The sequence below is a fragment of the Crocodylus porosus genome, unplaced genomic scaffold (assembly GCF_001723895.1).
Source record: "Crocodylus porosus isolate Cpor-Errol unplaced genomic scaffold, CroPor_comp1, whole genome shotgun sequence".
In the NCBI taxonomy this organism is placed as follows: Eukaryota; Metazoa; Chordata; order Crocodylia; family Crocodylidae; genus Crocodylus; species Crocodylus porosus.
The window spans coordinates 23,254,855-23,270,722 of NW_017728915.1; the positions used below are offsets into that span (position 1 = coordinate 23,254,855).

At 39.0% G+C, this 15,868-nt stretch overlaps 1 protein-coding gene across 3 annotated transcripts in view; it reads left to right on the forward strand.

The window, feature by feature from the left end:
- The window catches only part of DPY19L3 (dpy-19 like 3 (C. elegans)), a 65,193-nt gene that overhangs the window by 36,967 nt on the left and 12,358 nt on the right, over positions 1-15,868 (forward strand). For all 3 annotated transcript variants that reach the window (XM_019535822.1, XM_019535821.1, XM_019535820.1), the window contains exons 13-16: positions 1,787-1,909; positions 2,335-2,446; positions 3,073-3,129; positions 11,835-11,917. In XM_019535822.1, the coding sequence (XP_019391367.1) occupies positions 1,787-1,909; positions 2,335-2,446; positions 3,073-3,129; positions 11,835-11,917 (375 nt within the window). The remainder of the gene's footprint in view (positions 1-1,786; positions 1,910-2,334; positions 2,447-3,072; positions 3,130-11,834; positions 11,918-15,868) is intronic.

Sequence of the window (15,868 nt, forward strand, 5' to 3'; positions counted from 1 at the left end):
GGAGAAAAATATAATTAATGCCCATCGGCTTGGGCACTCGGAAAATGAATCCAGTCAGACATCTTTCTCTGCAATTACAAATCTGATAAGTTTCATTCAGCACTGGTGAGGCTTTACCTGGAATACTGCGGTCAGTTTTGGGCCCTGTACTTCAAAAAAGACATGGGCATGGCCTCCCAAGTCTGGGGGGGCACCAGATCACTGACTGGGGGGGACTCCCCCAGCGGCTGATCGCTGGGGGGGGGAGGGGTTCCCCAGTGGCTGATCCTGGTTTCACAGCTAGCATTTCCAGGGGGTGCACAACCAATCTCATCTCTCCCCCTACGTGTCACCAATTGACATGGGTAAATTAGGAGCCCAGCAGGGAGCAACAAAAACTATTAGAGGTCTAGAAAACAATTTGTAAGAAAAGGTTGGAAGATCTGGGATTATTTAATCTAGAGAAGACAACAGCAGGGGAATTTGATGAGTCTTTTAGTACCTGAAGAGGAGTTAAAAGGAATATGTTAAACTATTCTGTACAGGCACCTATACATGTACCAGATGTCTGCTCCAACGCATCCTAATTAACGTGCTTCAGCAGCTTCTGCATCATGTATTCAGCGTCCCTATGTTTTAAAATGGCAGTGAGGGTGCATTAACTGAAGCTCGTCAAACAATCTTTAGTTAAAGTGCCCCTTGCTGCCATTTTGAAGTGCAGGACGCTAAATATGGGTGATACTGCAGGCACTTTAATTGAAGCGTTTCTCTGAGCTGCTCAATTAACACCCCACCTCCTCCCTCTCCACCGTGAAGCATGTGTAAAGAAGCCCTATGGCACGAGGAGACTGGACACTGAATAAGAATCTTAAATTTCAGCAAGGAAAGTTTTAAGTTGAATATTAAGAAGAACCTTCTCACTAGGAGGGTGGTTAAGCATTGGAGCAGCCTGTCTAGAGAAGTTATGTCTTCTCCATCCTTGGAATTTAAGAGCAAGTAAAACACATTTTTGTCTGGAATGGGTTAGACAGGGATTTTCCTGCCTTGAGCAGGAGATTGGACTGCCCATCCTACTTTCCTATGATTCTATTATAATGAGACTCAAGTTGCTCAATCTAGTATTTTAATTAAAGCATGACTAAAAAGACAAGACAGAGATTGAGAGCTAGCCTAACCATAATATGTTAGTACCTATATAGAGGATAAAACTTTGACAATGGGCTCTTCAGTCTAGCAGAAGACTTTTCATCAAAGGTTGTGAATTCTTCATCAATGCCAATTTTAAAGCACAATTTTATACTATCTTATTCTTTGATTTTTCCTTTTCTAATCTATAAATCTTACTGGGTGCAGATTGAAAAACATGTAGTCAACTCCTTTATTGCACTGTCACACTCGATTATGACAGGGCCATGATTTTACCCCACATGTACAACTGAGCAAAATAAAAAAATTTCCCTATGTTTATGGAAATATTTTTTCACAATTGTATTATAATATGTGATAAATATGTACACAAACTTTTTTCTTAAATTCATTTGAATCTGTTACCAGATCCTGCATATATCAGAGATGAAAATGTAAAAACTGACACCACCTTATTATCAGACTTTATTATCATGATTTTACTTGCAAGTAGGATATTAAAACAATTGCAAACGTTTAAAAAAATCATTTTATCTGACAGTGAGAGTAATGTATCTCTGCTATCAATAAGTTAAAATAATTTTTAAAAATGTATGCAAATGTACTATTTTAAAATAACATTACTGCACTTAGCTCAGCATTTTTTGTTTGTTTAATTTAGTGGCTCAGCTAATGTCCAGCCTATTGATAAAATGGAAAAATGCACAGTAGCTCTCAAGCCTGGAGCTGCCTACAATTTAATTCACACAGTCCTGTTTGGATGCCTGGCTTTAAGCACAATGAGGTATTTCTTTTTTAATTCCACTATTATCTTTGCCAGCTGCTGATTATTTTATATACATTACAAATGTATTAGCCATAACCCCATGCAGCCCAGTATGTCCTTCATCTCTCTCCCTGTATTGCCCTGCATTTATTCCAGAACAGTATGGCCTTTCCCAGAACAGTCATGCCACAAAAAAACAAACCAATCATAATTTGAATGGAAGACTTAACAGCTTCCATCTCTGCCTTTCATAACAAGGTGCCAAGGTTGATCTTTTAGTCCATCACTTCTGCTTGGCTGCCATTCAGGGAGCAAAGAAAAATATATATATATATTTTTAATTTTCTTGAAGTTTTGCAACCAAAATACTTTGTATCATTGTACAGTAATATTGTTCCGCACGGTTCCAGATAATCAATAACAATCTGTCTGTCCTCTTACAGAATGAAATATCTTTGGACATCTCATATGTGTGTATTTGCATCTTTTGGTTTGTGCAGTACTGAAGTTTGGGGATTTATCCTGAAATCTGTTCATCTGGACACACCACAGAGGGTTAGAACTGTGCTTTTAAAAATTACATTATTTAAAACTATTTTTCCGATAGCTATATCAATGAAGATTCAGATTTATAAGGACCGTCATGAAACAAATTGTGTTTTTTTGCCTCACATGTACAACTAACACAGTTAAGAAGCATTTAAAATGCACGAGTTTATACTTCTAAAGAACATACGGTTATAAGCATGATTAAAAAAGTTAAGGTTAAACTAATCAGGAGTTTAATAATTTAAACAATTCCATTTGAGTGCACTAGGTGGCAATATACAAACAGCTATGAAAAGTAACAACTTGAATAAACCTTTACATTTTATTAGTTTGAACAAAAACGTACTGTTTGTTTATTATAATATTTTTTAACTTCACAGGAGCTAATTTTAAATGGCCAAATATAAATTAAAATTGTAGTGGTTTATATTCATTCTGTTTACCGTGATTTTTTAGAAGTTACTGTCTTGGCTCAAAACAAAATTGAGATGAAATGCAGTCTCCACAGACAGATGTTGATTCCTTTGCATATCCCACTACATGATAAGTGGAAAAGCGATGATGGAAAAATAAACATTCATTTTGATTAAAATTAAGTTGTGCCGCAAAAACTAATTGTTGTTTATTTTTAGATATGTGTGATTAAATATTTGGTACCAATAGCAACATTGCTGTACCTTTCCCATAAGGTAAGAATTTTCTTAATTTCTTCATTGACAATAGGATTTTACCTTTTTTAATTTTAATAATTAGTAATTTTATATGAAAGAAGTTTGAAGATGAGGTATTTGGTATAAAAACTTATCCTTATTTCTAAACAGGATTTGCATACCAAATTTTTATTTTACTACTGCCCTAAAATGCCAATTCATTTGGCACCATTGTTCTTTACAGAGCATGGGATATATGCCAACAAGTTCTTTGATGGCTGCTGAGTCCCATGTGCTAGTGACAGTCCTGCCCACAGGTAGGGCACACCCATACATTAGCAATGCTTTGAATCTGATTCAGCAGATGCGACAGATTTTTTCCTCCTTTGACACCCGTCATCACAAAACTTGGTGCAGTCCACCTTGCAGCACCTTACTCCATCTGCAAGCTGACTCTGCCAGCCAGAGCACCTTTCCCAGTCATCCATAGAGATTCCAAAGGTTGTTAAGTCATCTTTGCAAGCATCCCGAAATTTGTACAGCAGTCTGCCTCTCTAGTCTAGACCCTTTGTGAACTTCAGAGTATAGCATATTCTTTGGGATCCTGTGATCCAGCATTTGCTTACATGACCAAGGAACCCGAGTCTTTTCTTATTAATCAATATTCCCACGAATGACATACCAGCACAGTTTAACACTTCCACATTTGTCACACTGTCTTGCCATCTTATTTGAGGAATTTTACGTAGGTATCTGATATGAAAACTGTTTAGTCTTTTGATACGTTTGACATACTGTCATCCACGTTTCTGAACCATATAGAAGAATGTATAAATGCATGTCTCATAAATCTGGATTTTCACTTTAGTTAACAGTTTGTTATTTTTTCAGGCTCTGTCTTGCAAAAGACCAGAGTTTCTGGCTGCTTGGCTGGTAATGGTAGAGCCAAGGTAAAAAATTTGGTCAACAACATCCAAACGAGTACCATCTAGGGTGATATCTGGAACTGTTTCTGAAGAGACGTAGTACATGATAACTGTCTTCTTCAAGCTTATTTCTAGCCTGTAAATTTTGCATGAGTTAGAGAACTTAGTAATGAGATATTCGTCCAACTCAAGGGAGCCTGCAGTAGAACGTGTTTGAGATGAATTGCCTGAGTTTGAAGTTATGACTTTGCTGGATGCCAAACCTACACTAAAGGAACTTGAACAATGCATCAAAAAAATCTAACGCTAAACCTTGAGCATAAAAGCAAAGGGGACAGAACTGACTGTAATAACCACAGAAATATATCTCTTCTCAACATTTTGGGAAAAATCTTAAGCCATATTCTTTTACCTAGACTTCAAATATTAGCTGAGAGAATCTAGCCAGAGAGCCAGTGTGGCTTCTGCTTGGACAAGTCCACCATAAATACCATCTTCTCTGTAAAATAGCTGCAGGAAAACTGATGAGAGAAGCATATCCCACTGCACATGGCTTTTATAGATTTAACAAAATCCTTTGGCACAGTCAGTCAAGGGTTTTATACAATTCTGAAGAACCTTGGTTGTTCACCTATATTGCTGAACTTTGTGAAATCCTTACATGATAGCATGAAGGCAACTGTAATGTATGAAAACCAAGAGTCTGACTCATTCAACATCAACACTATGAGCCACAAGGGCTTCATCGTCTGCAAATAATAGGTCCCTTATGATGATCTCCTTCACCTTCGTCTTAGCTCTGATCCCTGCAGTGCTAAACAGTCCTCCATCATGTCTGCTGTTGAGATAAACACTCTCTTGAACATCACAGAATGTGTATTGAAGCAGGAATGAGAAGTAAATGTTAAACAATGTGGGAGCCAGTACACAGCCTGCTTCACTCCATTGTTGATGTTGAATGAGTCAGACTTTAGGTTTTTATAAATTATAGTTGCCTTCATGCCATTGTGTAACATTTTCACAAGGTTTAGCAGTATAGGTTGACAACAAAGGTTCTTCAGAACAGTATAAAGCCCTGACTGACAGTGACAAAGACTTTTGTTACATCTGTGAAAACTACATACAGTGGGATATGCTGAAGCTTTGTTATTTGATTTTTTTGATGCATTGTTCAAGTTTCTTTAGATCTGGCATCTAAAGTCATAACTTCAAACCCAGGAAATTCATCTAGAACATGTTGGTCTACTGCAGGCTCCCTTGAGTATATCATTCCATAGTGCTCAATCCACCTCTCCGGTTGCTTCCCCATATGAGTTATGATATTGCCATCTAGGTCTTTCAGTGGAGCTGTCTTGTATTTTGTCAGCCCGGTGGCCTTTCTAATGTCCTCATACAGCCATCTACTGTCACTTGCATCAGCTGTCTGTTGGCTGCTGTTGCAGAGACCCATTCAGAATTCATGAGCACACCTGCTGGAAGCTGTTTGAACAGCCTTACAAGCTTCTCTTAGCTGAGTGAATCAGTAGTAGGAGTAGACTTGTAGGCAATTAGGGTACTTCTTTTTCTCTCTGAGTGGCAGCAGTACCTCTGAATGGTCTACAAACCGGTTGTTGTTTCCTTTCGTACTCTCCAAAACTCTTGACTTCTACATTTTACATACTTGTCTTCAGGACTTCCCATGCATCTAATGCAGTTTCATCCGTTCCAGCTAACTTTGCTAGTTTTTCATTGAAAAGCGGTTTCTTGACTAGATCGTTGATTTGGCACAGGTCAATATGAGGTTGTCTGGCAGGTTTACTGTGTTGGATCTTCTAAGCTTGAAATTTCTCTTTGCAGCAGAGAAGGGAGTAAGTAGTCTGTATCACAGTCAGTGCTTTGAAACGATGGTGTACGCAGGATATCTTTCAAGTATGTATGTCTTGTTAGTACCATGTCCAGCTGATGCCAGTGCTTGACTTCAGGTGTCTCTGCGAAGTTCTTCTGCTGTTACCAGCAAAGAAGGTGTTAGTCACTGATGAGCCTTGACTGGCACAGAGTTCAAGAACTATCTGACCATTGTCAATTATATGTCCAGTGCCATGCCTATCCGTATATTCCAGGAAGCAGTCCTGTTTATAAAATCAGTTGAGCCAGGATGTAAGTAGTGAGGCTTGTTTCACCCACCTGTTCTAGGGCCACCTTCATGCGAGGCAAGCAGGCCATCTCTAAACAGGACTGCTTGGAAATCTTGGTAACTGCCTCAGGGCCCTTATGCCTTTCTCAGATCCCTGCCACCATCTTGCCAAAACCTTCAGCACAGATGCCTAGACAGAGTTAGGGAGAAGTGGAAGCTGCCATAGATCTGTTGTCCCCCTTTTAGACCACCGAGCCAAAATCCAAAGGCCAGACTGAATCTAGGCATTCAGTGACACAGGTTGTAGCTTCTGCCAGAGAGCAACCTGAATAGAGCTGCTAACTACCCATCGCTTTAGCCTGAGTGCTTTTTCTGTCAGGGTGAGGGTGTCTCTTAGCCTTTCTTCAACCAAGAAGTGTCCACAAGGCAGCAGAGAATGCAGTTTAACATCATGCCCAGGACAAGCCCTAAAATGTATCTTGAAGAATAAATACTGGGTACATGAGCTGCTAACCAACTCACAATTAACTATGAGATTTATGTCTGAATTTTAAGAAAATTAAGTGATTCCATGTACAAAAATGATTGCCTGTCTAAACTGCATGTGCATTTATGGAAATAAAGTCACATTTAGCTGGTCACTTGGATTCACAAACTTATGTGCTGTTGTAGTAGTCATGTGTTCAGATTATCAGGCATGATTTACATGTGTAATTTCCTGAAAATGTAAGCATATATCTATTCTAATTTTAACCACTTATAGCTAAGTTGCAGATAAGATACAGATTGTTAACTTGTGTAATGATCCATTTTAAGAGCAGAAATGATCATCATCTTCTATACTGCTGTACTTCATCTCATGCAGTTTTTTAAAGTAAATGTACAGAATTATTAAAATAGTCCAAGATGTTTGTTACCTTCAGCCATATTCCAGAAGCAGTCAATAGCAAGACTCAAGCTTTTATATGTAAATACATGAGACAACATGTTTATGCAACACCAAGATAAATAATGGAATGAACAAAATGGGCTATTAGTATGATCAGTTTGTCATAGCAGTGAGATTTAATTAATTTAATAGATCACTGACAACTGGGCAGGCTTTTCTTTTAATCTGGATTTGTAGAAACAAAAAAGATTCAGGAGCTACTTTGATGCAGAAATAATTTGTGTTATACCCAGTGGGAGACATGTGGTTTACCTTGAAATCATTAGCTTCAAAGCAACTCAATTTGAAGTTCATTATTAAAAGTTAAAAAATGAAGGGAGTCTTCTGCATGATAGGAAGCTGCCAGCAATACAGAAAGTTCTGAAGCTTTGTTACATTTCTCCTTGTTTGTTTTACTAATGTATTTTAAAAACAAATTAGAAAATTCTGAGATAAAAGGTAGTCAAGTTATTTAAGAAAAACATATGGTAATATATCCCACTCATGTATATTTTTCCTACTTAAACTACTTTAATATACATTTTAGGGATGCTGTTTTCCCTTTCCTTTTGTGTGCTAGTTTTAGGAAGCATAGCATCTCCCCATGTACAATGGGTGGATGCAATATATCCATTTCTATCCTCACTGTAGGTGACAAGACTTTAGCGTTTTTTTCTGTACACTGTTTCAGATAACAAATTATCTTTGTTAAGATTTTCTCCCTCCTCTTTACCAGCTGAGACCTAATTTCTTCAAATGTCACTGAAATGCATAGAATCTGATATAAAGCCTACTCAGGTTAACAGTAGCCTACATTAACTTTTAGGAACTTTGGATCTGGCTACTAGGTATGCACAGTCTGCCTTAAGAAACAAGCGTTCATATAAAACAGATTTGGCACCTCTCAGGAAATTCTTAGCATCTTTCAGGATCAGTCCTTGTATAAACATGGTCTGAAAAGGAGATTGAAGCTAAAATGTTGTCAAGAAATCTCAGAGTAGGCCAGAGAAAGTGATTGATTTCCTTACTGAGAGAGAAGCATTCCTTTGTAATCATGGGAACAGGAGTGTGTGTGTCATTCTTCCAAAACCTTTGCAACACGGCTGAAGGGATAGATCAATTCTAGTACTTTGATATCGAGACCCATGTTACCTGCTTTCCAACTAAGGATTCTTTTGCATGCCACCCATGGTCATGGATTGCATTAATTAAGTTTAACCTGCCATTGGATCTGGCTTTCTTGAATTAGCAAACATATTTTCTGTAGTTTCTGTGTTTACACGTATGAGGGAACATGCATTAGTTCCTTCCTCCAAACCAGTAGTTTTATGGGATTATTAACCTAATCTTGAATAAGCTAACGAAAGCTTCTTTTGAGACATGTGGTTGCTCCAATCCCTAATACATTGCCTAAAAGATTTATTCAGCTGCAGCTGTGGCTACGATGCTAGCCAGCTTTTAGATTACTTATACAGCATGTCTCAAGACAAACAAGACATCTACATCTCTCTTTACATGAATTTTCTGCATTTATACACCGCAGTCTACAACTTTCACATAAAACTAAAATTGCAGAGGATTTCCATGCTTAATACAGCAGATAATGACCACTGCACTAAGATGTCATTCCATATTTGAATCGCGCATGGCAGTATCAGTGTTGGGTTTGACTGTTTATTTTGTGAACTGTTTGGGGTTTTTTGTTTTGTTTTGTTTAAATTCTAGTCAGTATCCAGGGTGCTTAATGTTTTAACGTACAAGATCATCCATCAGGCTTTGTTTGTGCGAGTCTGTCATTCCTGAACGAATCACTAGTATGTAAAATCAGTTCCTTTACCTTCATAAATCCAAGTTCCCATTATGCCAGAAACTCTGTTTTATGCAAAAATTGAGGAGTATGTTGGAACATATTGATCATCTCAATGTAGCCAACTGTTGAGTGTTTACAAGGCAGCAGTGGTGGCATGGAACTGCACCTGACCAAACTGCCTAAGCAAGTACCCCACTTCTCAGCTATTCGCAAATATCGTTTCCAATCCAGTAACTCTAAGGGGATATTTAATATCCTGGTGATTTTCCAGGATATTATTATTAATATTGAAATTCTTAAATTTAGCCACCTAAGTGGCCTGATACCTTTAAAAGTACAAAATACCAACATCACTTCCTTTTCAGGGTAAACAGTCATTTACATTTTTCATTCTTCAAGAGTTCTCAAGTCTTAATAATTCTCATTGCCCTTCAAAGACCCTCTTTCAGTTCTGCACTATTCTTTCTGAGATGGAACTATCAATCCTGTATGTTCTGGTCAAGATTAAGGTAAACTAATAATTGCCCTGTAAAGTATCTGAATAGTTAGGTTGTTTCTTCAGCAGAGTTGTGTGGACTTTGATCCTTGGTGATGTGCTACTTATGGAGTGGCTGTAGTTGCTGGAGACAGTTATTTTGGGAAGGAGGGTGGCTCTTTTCTCCAATGGCAGCCATCAGGAAGAGTGGGTAGCATTGAGAAATATTGACTGGTGAGGGACAAAGCTTAATCTTTCTTTCTATATCCTCTTCCTGGGACAGTCTCTGCTTCAGCCACAGTAGATCTAAATGGCCGGAGAGCTGAGAAAAGCAAGACCAGCCTGTTTGAAATTTGCCTTTAAAGCCAGTGTTTCATTTATGATAATGCTCTACGTCTCCTTCCAGGAATGTTTAAGTTCTGTAGCAAACTTTTTTGAAGGATCTTGTCAGAGGCCTTTCAAAAGTTTAAATGAATGTCAAAGGCCTTTTAAAAATCTAAATGAATGTCAACCACTTTTCCTTTATCCACATTCAAATAATCTAAGACATCATTTTATTTTATAGAAGCTGTGCCAGTTATGTCGTAGCATATCTGTCTTCCAGATGTTTTTTCATTCTACTTCTAATTACTATTTCAGCCAATTTATTAGGCACAGATGAAAAGCTTACTGGTCTGTAATTCCTTGGTTCACCCCCAGAGCATTTCTAAACATAGCTATATTTGCTACCCTCCTGTCCTCCAGTGGAATAGCTGTTTTTAATGAGAAACTGCATTTTTTTTTAGCAGCTTAACTACTTCATACTTAAATTTCTTTGATTTTAGCATTCACTCATTCATTCTTGGATGAATACCATATGAACCTGGTAACACTGCTTTTTAAATTATCAGTTTGTTCCACCTCAGTTTCTGAATGGCACCTCTACCTCAATATCAGAAGAGAGCAGGTTTGGGATACACATATCTTCTGAAGTGACGACTGATACCAATCAGTCATTTATGCAGCAGACATTCAGTTTCTCCTGGGAGAGTATTTACTCTCCCAAGAGAGACCATAAGTGTACAGATGTTCAGGCTTTTTTTCCCCAGAGTAAGAATGGCTGCTCCAGAAGTTAAATCACTCCCAGGAGAAACTCTTCTGGGAGAGCAAATATCTGTACATACAGTTAGTCATTAACAAAGTTATCTTCTTTAATTGTACCCTTTTACCCCGGTGATCTGCAGCCTTACCAGTTCATCCTCAAAGGGGTTTTTTTTTTCATTTGTGTATATTCCCTTTGCTTTTCAAAATCCTTTTTGTCCTCTTATTTATTATGTGCTTTAACTTCTTGATCTAGAAAGGAGTATTCCAGCTCTGCTAGCATTAGTAGTGTTGGAATGTAGCTATGATGGTCCAGGAAATATGAGAGGCAAGGATAGTTGAAGATATGATCACTTTTATCTCAACGAAGTAGATGGTCCAATAAAAAGATATTACCCTTAGCAACCCTTGCCTCTCTCATAAAGTATTAGTATTCCTATTCATTTGGAGGTATACATTCATACAGATTCAGTTGTGTGGTCCTCCTTATTTTTCATCGTCTTAATATATCATGGAATCTCTTGTGGATAACACAACACTCACAAAAGCACTAGAATTTATTATGTAGATTTTAATCATAAGACATATTTGTCCTGTGTTGTAAGCATCTATTGCAGAAATTTAAAAATAAATTAAAGTAAATGTACATATATTGGCAGCCTCCTTCTGGCTTGTGTTAAAGAATCACAGCCTAATCAGTCAAATTGAAATCATCTCCCCAAGCAACTTTCTCATCATCTTTTCCAACAGCCTATGAAAGCAGCTTGCAAGTCAACAGATCTGGGCTATTTCAAATAAAGGTGTGAAGTGAATTCTAAATTTGAGGGACTCTCCAAGAAAACTCTCTCTCTTAAATTGAGTGCTATCCAGTGTCCCCTCTGCTCTTGCTTATGGTAGTATTGACTGGGAGATGAGCAGTTTTTCTGATAGGGAGAATCCATTTGATTTGTATTTTTGTATGTCATAAATAACAAACTACTAGGCACACTGTACAAATCCTAAGTGCTGTTGTAATTTCATAAAATCTCTTCTAGAAGCAGACTACCACATTCACTGCCAGCTTCAGTTTCCAAATAGATTTTAAGGTGTAGTTTAACCTGCCTGAAACTCTCTCAGAAGTTGTGCATCTCCTGATCTAAGTCACCTAAACGGAGAGATGGGGAATGGCTACAACTGGTACCTTTTTTCCTGTCTAGACAGCAGCTGTGAACCTCACCAGATTCCCAGATTGTTTACCTTCATTGCAATAATGGGTACACCTCCTTCATAAGCCTTGCAGCGTATCTCCAAGGTAGACCAGATCAGTACCTCAAGCCAGTCATTTCTATTCAGCTGGTAATTGAGCTCTTTTTCAGCATCCAGAACTTTGTTTGTTCACTTTATTATCATTTTTTGTTTTGCTTTAATTCTAGTTCTGGCCAGGAATGATGGATGAGCTGTCAGAGCTGAGAGAGTTCTATGATCCAGACACAGTGGAGCTGATGAACTGGATTAAGTAAGAGGATTTTTTTTCTTTATTTAAGTTAAATGCTATTTATATTGGCCTAATGTTCTTAGTTATAGTGCTTTCCTTTTCCATTTGTCACAGGACAACAGTGAACTATAGTGACCTGTGGAGATAGTTAAGAAGGAATGGGCTATGTAAGGATTAGTACATTCATGTCTCCAAACAACAGCTAGTTGCAAATGTCTTACTAGCCTGCTGTGCCCTGGTACAGCAGCAGACCCCTGTATTTCAACAATAAGTCTAGAAACCAACAGACTCCATCAGCCCTCATGATTGGATAAGTACAGATAGGTCTCTCACCTGACATACTGGAAAATGCTCAAGTTTGGAGAAGGCGATGTTATCATGATAAATTGTATGGTAACTAGTAGGGCTGTGCAGAGCGGTCACTGCTTCAATTTGGCAGAGATTCAGCCCGATTCAGTGGCCAAATCTCTGAATCTGAATCGAATCAGGAGACCCTTTAATCTCTCCAAATCGAATCGGAACCCTCTGAATCGATTTGGAAAAATTAGATGATTCGGACATAGACATAGCTTTAAATGTTTTCTACATACCTCAAAGTACCAGGTGGCTCGTGAATGCCATGAAGGTGGCATGGATGGAGCGTCCCAGAGGAGCATGGGGGGTGGGGGTCCCCAGCGCACTCGGCAGCAGATCCAGAAGTGGACCAGAAGCACTTCTGGGTCTGCTGGGGAGCATGCAGGGGGCCCATGCACTCAGCAGCAGACCCAGAAGTAGACCAGAAGTACTTCCGGTCCACTTCTGGGTTCACTGCTGAGCACCCTGGGGGGTCCCCCATGCTCCTGTGGGACACCCTATCTGCCCCACCATCGCAGTGTTCACGAGCCACACCTGGTACCTTGAGGTATGTAGAAAAAACATTTAAAGCTGTGTCCATGTCCGAATTGCTGACTGTCTGAATCAGCATTGAATCTTCAGATTCAGACTCAGCCAAATCAGATCAGGACAGTGATCCAAATCAATGGAATCCCTGTCCCCGATTTGGGCCAAATCCAAATCCGAATCAAATACAGCCTGTTTCTCACACCCCTATTAACCAGTACCTAGCTCTTTGATGCCTCTTTTCACGAGTGGGCCTCCAAGTACTTCGTGTTTAGTCTTCTTGTGACCTTTCATGGCATATCTGGTCTACTTTTTATCCTTACAATATTTTTACCGAGTATTAGGACATGGACAAACAGTCACTTGGAGCAGTTTCATAAGAGGCGAGGGAACTGCTGCTCAGCTACTTGAGCATAGGCCTGTAGAGATACAAGTGAGCTTAAGTGTCCCAACTTTAACCTTAGATAAAGCAGGGTCCAAATTAAAGCTGTTTTGTTACATCTGTATTTCAATAGGCCCTTTCCATGTTGAAACCACTCCAAGGGAACACTTGTCTGTGTTCATAAACATACTGAGGGACACCTACATGTAGAACTGGAAAATCCAGACTTCAAACAGCATGTGTGCACAAGCTTCTTGCCTTGATTTTAAAGCGACTCAAATAACATACTGAATTTGATATGGTGGCTGGCCATCTATATGGTGGCTTGCTGGTTTAGTAGAGGGTAGTTTTGGTGCACCCACTAAGCTAAATTCTGTACTCAGAACAGGCCAAAATAAACCTTTAGGGCACATCCTAATGAGTACAAACGTAGTGGGGTATGCATTTCCCACTGGATAAATGGCAGTGGAACATATTTTTGCTGCTGGTGTTTGTCCCCAGGCACACCCATAAACATGGGCTCAGGCACATGACAAAATGACCCGGGTGGGATAGGGGAGGCTGGGGCCAGCATCTGTGCTGGCTCCAGCTGCCTTACCTGCAGGCCTCCCAGCATGGGTGACTGGTGCCTCCTGGCTCCAGGGGGCACCAGCAGCCAATTGTTGACTGGGAGGGTGATGTGGGGAGGAGAGGGGCAAACCCCAGCAGGGCCAGCAGCAAACCAGAATTGCCGCCGGCAAAATTGGAAGTACCGCTGGGGCTTCTCATGGGGGACCAGCCAGTGCTCCCCAGTCCCCAGCAAGAGAGGGCTAATTTCAGGGGGTGCACATGCCCTCCCTATGAATCGTCTATGCCTCCCAGGGCAGCAGCACCGAGCTGGCTGCTCAGTCTGGCCAGCAGCCAGAGCATCGCTCTGGCCAGCCAGGCTTCCTTTCTGGCAGTACACACTGCTGCCATGTGTACCATATGGCTTTTTTTTTTTAGTGGTATTTGTTTTTTTGGTTTGTTTTCATTTTTGTTTGTGTTTTTTTTACACTAGGATCTCCGAGTGCCAAAAAAATAAAAGCCAAACCATCACGCTGCAAATTAGCAGTGCAGTGAACAGATACATATGCATGGTGCATCTCTACAGGTCTATGCTCAGCTTAACTGGAGGTGAAGCAAGCTGAACATTTGGGCTCATTGGGATGCGCCTTTAGACTTTGTCCAAACAGGTGCTTTCTGAAAGATGTGTAAACAAATGAGCCTATTCACATTGAGCCTTGATTTGAAGTTTGTACTAGAGGCATATCAGTGAATCCTTCCTCCAAGATGGTCATTCCCACAAAGCTCCTAGGACCTCTGTACAGGAGAAGTGGGTGTGTTTTTAGGGTATGAGTACCTTGGGACAGCTAATAGAGGACAGATTGTGCAAAAAGGTTAAGTAGGGTGTTTTCTGGAGGTTTGTGATAATAGAGGGATTGTGTTGTGACCAGCATCTTGTAAGCTAAACTTGCAGGTTCAATTTGTAGAAAGACAATTGTGAACAAAACCACTTGGAAGTGTTTACAGATCTCTGGTGTTTGTATTATTTCTAGAAATGACTGCTTTCTGAATTCTGCAATATCCCATCGCTCTTTTATTTGAAAATAGTTCCATGTCCCTCAAAAAAATTATTTTGTAAGTCAGAACTGAATCTGCTACATTTTAACCTTTAAATGTCTGTAGCATGTACTGTGTAATTCTTCCTTCATCATCTATTTTTCCCCTCTGCTTTACTCTTGGGTTTAACATTTTATGTTTGAATAAATCCTGATGAAACCAGTCATCCAGCAATTAAAAAACCTCTCACCCTTAGCAATGTGCCTGTGCTCCATAATGCTCTATTTCCCTGCTCAGTAACCTAAAAGGAGCAATGTAATTATTCAAAAGTAAAATATCTTACAAATCTTCAATGACATATCATGAAAGCGGGCCTATGTTGTTTCCATCATTTAGTATCTTTTAGCTATATCGACACCTTGTCATGACTGATGTTTACCAGCCAGTGCCATTTAGCACTGCTTGTTTATTAAGAGATGGTAAATGTTTGATAGTTCAGGTCCCTTGAGTACAATATACAGAGTTTTATATAGATTTATACATAAAATATTCATGTGGCTTTTGTCCCAGCCGGGAACTGGATTTGACCAGATTCAATGGGAATAATTTTTCATGTGTTCCCAAGTGCTGAGAATGCTAAACTGCTGCTTGTCGTCTTTTCATTTTAAATCATGACAGACGATTACAGAGTACATTTTTTCTGTAGAATTTATAGTGCTTTGGAAAATTATTGTTCATGTTAAGAAAATTTAATTACTTGTGCATTAACTATAGTCAACAACAAATTTATAACATACACCTCAAGTTGGGACTGATTTTTTTTTGTTTAAATTTGTATGTAGAAGAATAATATTATACTGTGCTTGGTAGTTCTCCTATAATTAATGGTTAGAGCTTGCATTATCAGGAATTAATTATATATTCATTAAAACTCAGTGTGCTGAGTTTCAGTTGGTCATATACAGTATTGAATTAGGATTGTTTTCCAGACTTTCTACATCAGAAAAGACCTTGAATCTGTCTATATTCAAACACACTTTAAAAGAAATGTCCAAGTATACAACTTAATGATAAACAAGCCATTGTTTGTCCAATTTGTAGCATATAGAAATACATTTCCCAAAATATCC